Raw genomic sequence first — 2,661 nt, forward strand, 5'->3', positions numbered from 1 at the left:
CGCGATCTTGGCTCACTGCAACCTGCGCCTCCTGGGTTCAAGCAATCCTCCCACCTTAGCCTCCCGAGGAGTTGGGATTACAGAAGCCCGCCACCACGAACTCCTGACCCCAAATGATCCGCCCGCCTCGGGCTCACAAAGTGCTGGGTAGGATTACAGGCGTAAGCCAACGCGCCCGGCAGCTCAACCATTCTTAAAGCTGGGAGAACCAGCACGATTAACCACGCGCGCTGGGCCACCACGTGCACTTCAGTGGCCCGACCCTGACCCGCAGACCTCAAACCGCGCATATGCCCGTCGCCCTCAACGCGTGCCCTCCTTGCTCCCCGCTACCGTTCAGCTCAGTTCAAGTGCCCCGATGGCCTGTAGGATTAGAGTTAAGGGGTGCCCGCCGGTGAGCTCCCCGCTAGTCTCACAGTCACAGCCTGAGAGACACTCACTGACTCGCAGCAGGGCCACGTAGATGAGAAAGTTCCGTATGGAGGAGATCACATCCTCGCGCATCTTCCGTTTCATCTCCTCCGGGTCCAGCTTCGGCGCGAGGCCCTCAATCCGGAACATCGCGGCTCTGACTTTGCAGTTTCCAGATGCCGCGCTCTCCTCTTCCCAGTGGGCGCCTGGCGCCCGGAACTCGGCCTATCCCCACTTCCTGTTCCCGCCCCCTCGTTGCCACACTGGACGATGGATGCTTACAAGGGACATTCCACGTCCTGACCCAGCGGATCTGAAGTGCGGTCTGAGGCGGGCGGCCGCAATCTCAGCAACGCAGACTTGGGTTTCTCCACGCTGTCTTTAGTAACATCTGTCTTACACAAAAATCGGCCCGACTCAGTGGCGCGTGCCTATAATCCCAGCTACTCGGGAGGCTGAGGCAGGAAAATCGCTTGAACCCAGGAGGCGGAGGTTGCAGTGAGCCGAGATCGCGCCACTGCACTCCAGCCTGGGCGACATAGCGAGACTCCGTCTCAAAATAATAATAATAATAATAACAACAACAATAACATCTGTCTTGAGCCTGGAGCGCTGCGCGGCAAAGTGCTTTTACGCCCTGGAGGGGGCTGTGCACATAAGGTACCACTGTAAACAGTGATAACTAACATTTATTGAATATTCAATATAATTGTCGCCTGTGAATTCGATATTATAATCGTCATTTCCTAGATTAGAAAATTGAAGCACAGAGATCTTTAAAACAACTTGCTCAAATGTGCTTTGATTTTTATTTATTTTTTATTGCTAATTGTTGTTGTTGAGACTGATCTGGAACTCCTGGGTTCCAGGATCCAAGCGATCCTCCCGCCCCCGCCTCCCAAAGTGCTGGGATTACAGGCGTGAGCTACCGCGCCCCGCCCCAAACATGCTTAAAATACCTCAGAGGGGAAAAAAGTATTGAGAGAGATAAATGATGTCAGCAAAATATTAAAAACTGGTGACTTCATATTAGTTAATTATTCTAGTCTTTCTTGACTATGTTTGAAATTTTACGTAAGTTAAAACAAAGAGACAAAGATGAAACTTTTTTTTTTTTTGATACAGAGTCCTGCTCTGCCACCCAGGCCGGAGTGCAGTGGCGCGACTTCAGCTCACAGCAACCTCTGCTTCCCAGGTTCAAGTGATTCTCCTGCCTCAGCCTCCTGAGTAGCTGGGATTACAGGTGCGCACCACCATGCCTGGCTAAATTTTGTAGTTTTTGTAGAGACGGGGTTTCACCATGTTGGCCAGGCTGGTCTTAAACTCCTGACCTCAGGTGATCTGCCCACCTCTGCCTCCAAAAGTGCCGTGATTACAGGCATGAGCCACCGCACCTGGCCTTTTGACAGATTATTGAAGCACAGAGGTCTTTAAAATACTGTTAGCCAGGTAACACAATATGTATAAAGCAAGTTCAAATCTGATCAGCATTTTACAGATGAGTAGAAGGAGGCTCAGAAACCAAGTCCAGCTTTGGTGTGAGCCCCTTGATCTGGAACATCGCAGTTGAAGTCCAAAGCGCACTAAAGTCTGAAGTCATTCTGCTGGTGATGCACAGGACAGGGTTCTAATGCAGAAAATTATCATGTCAAGTTGAATTATCTTCCCCCTGCACCCTACTGCTCATCTGTTAGTCTTTAACAGTGCCCACATGAATGGACATCGCTGGAGTTAGGAGTTTGATGCAACCAGATTTCCTGTCACAGAAGCATCCAAACCGAGTGAGTAGGCCGCTGCCCCAAGTTACACAAGCTCACTAGCCATATCTACTTCTTACACACAAGCCAGATGACTGAATTGCTCACATAATTCAAAACCAGAATGTTCCTTCTTGATTGCATATTGCATAGCAGCAATGGACTTTGGATAAATCAGGACAATAATTTACTATGAGAGCAACTAATAGCTATAAGCGCGGTCACCTTTCTGGTTGACAGAATGTAAGACACTGGGGCAAGAAAGGGAACTCATCTGCTTATTCCAGCTTTAGCAACCTTTTGCATCTGTAATTCATGCAATGGAATAGCAGAGGCAGCTCTGGAATGGGAGTGGCTAACTCCCAAGGAATAGCCTCCAGCCAACCCTTCGTGAGTGTTTAGAAAGCCTACAGTGATGCTGAAAGCAGCAAGGACTGTGGAAGGAACATGAACACTGGAGACGTGGACACTAGATCTGGCACTGCTGCCAACT

At 49.9% G+C, this 2,661-nt stretch overlaps 1 protein-coding gene across 1 annotated transcript; it reads right to left on the reverse strand.

Annotated features, from left to right (window-relative positions):
* Positions 1-277: 277 nt before the first annotated feature.
* On the reverse strand, positions 278-638 carry TOMM5 (translocase of outer mitochondrial membrane 5). Its single transcript, XM_017853537.1, is given in 2 exon segments — positions 278-367; positions 370-638. Coding segments are annotated over 2 exon segments (282 nt in total). The 5' UTR covers positions 562-638.
* Between the last annotated feature and the right edge of the window lie 2,023 nt (positions 639-2,661).

Source organism: Rhinopithecus bieti, unplaced genomic scaffold (assembly GCF_001698545.2).
Source record: "Rhinopithecus bieti isolate Rb0 unplaced genomic scaffold, ASM169854v2 scaffold_36417, whole genome shotgun sequence".
In the NCBI taxonomy this organism is placed as follows: Eukaryota; Metazoa; Chordata; class Mammalia; order Primates; family Cercopithecidae; genus Rhinopithecus; species Rhinopithecus bieti.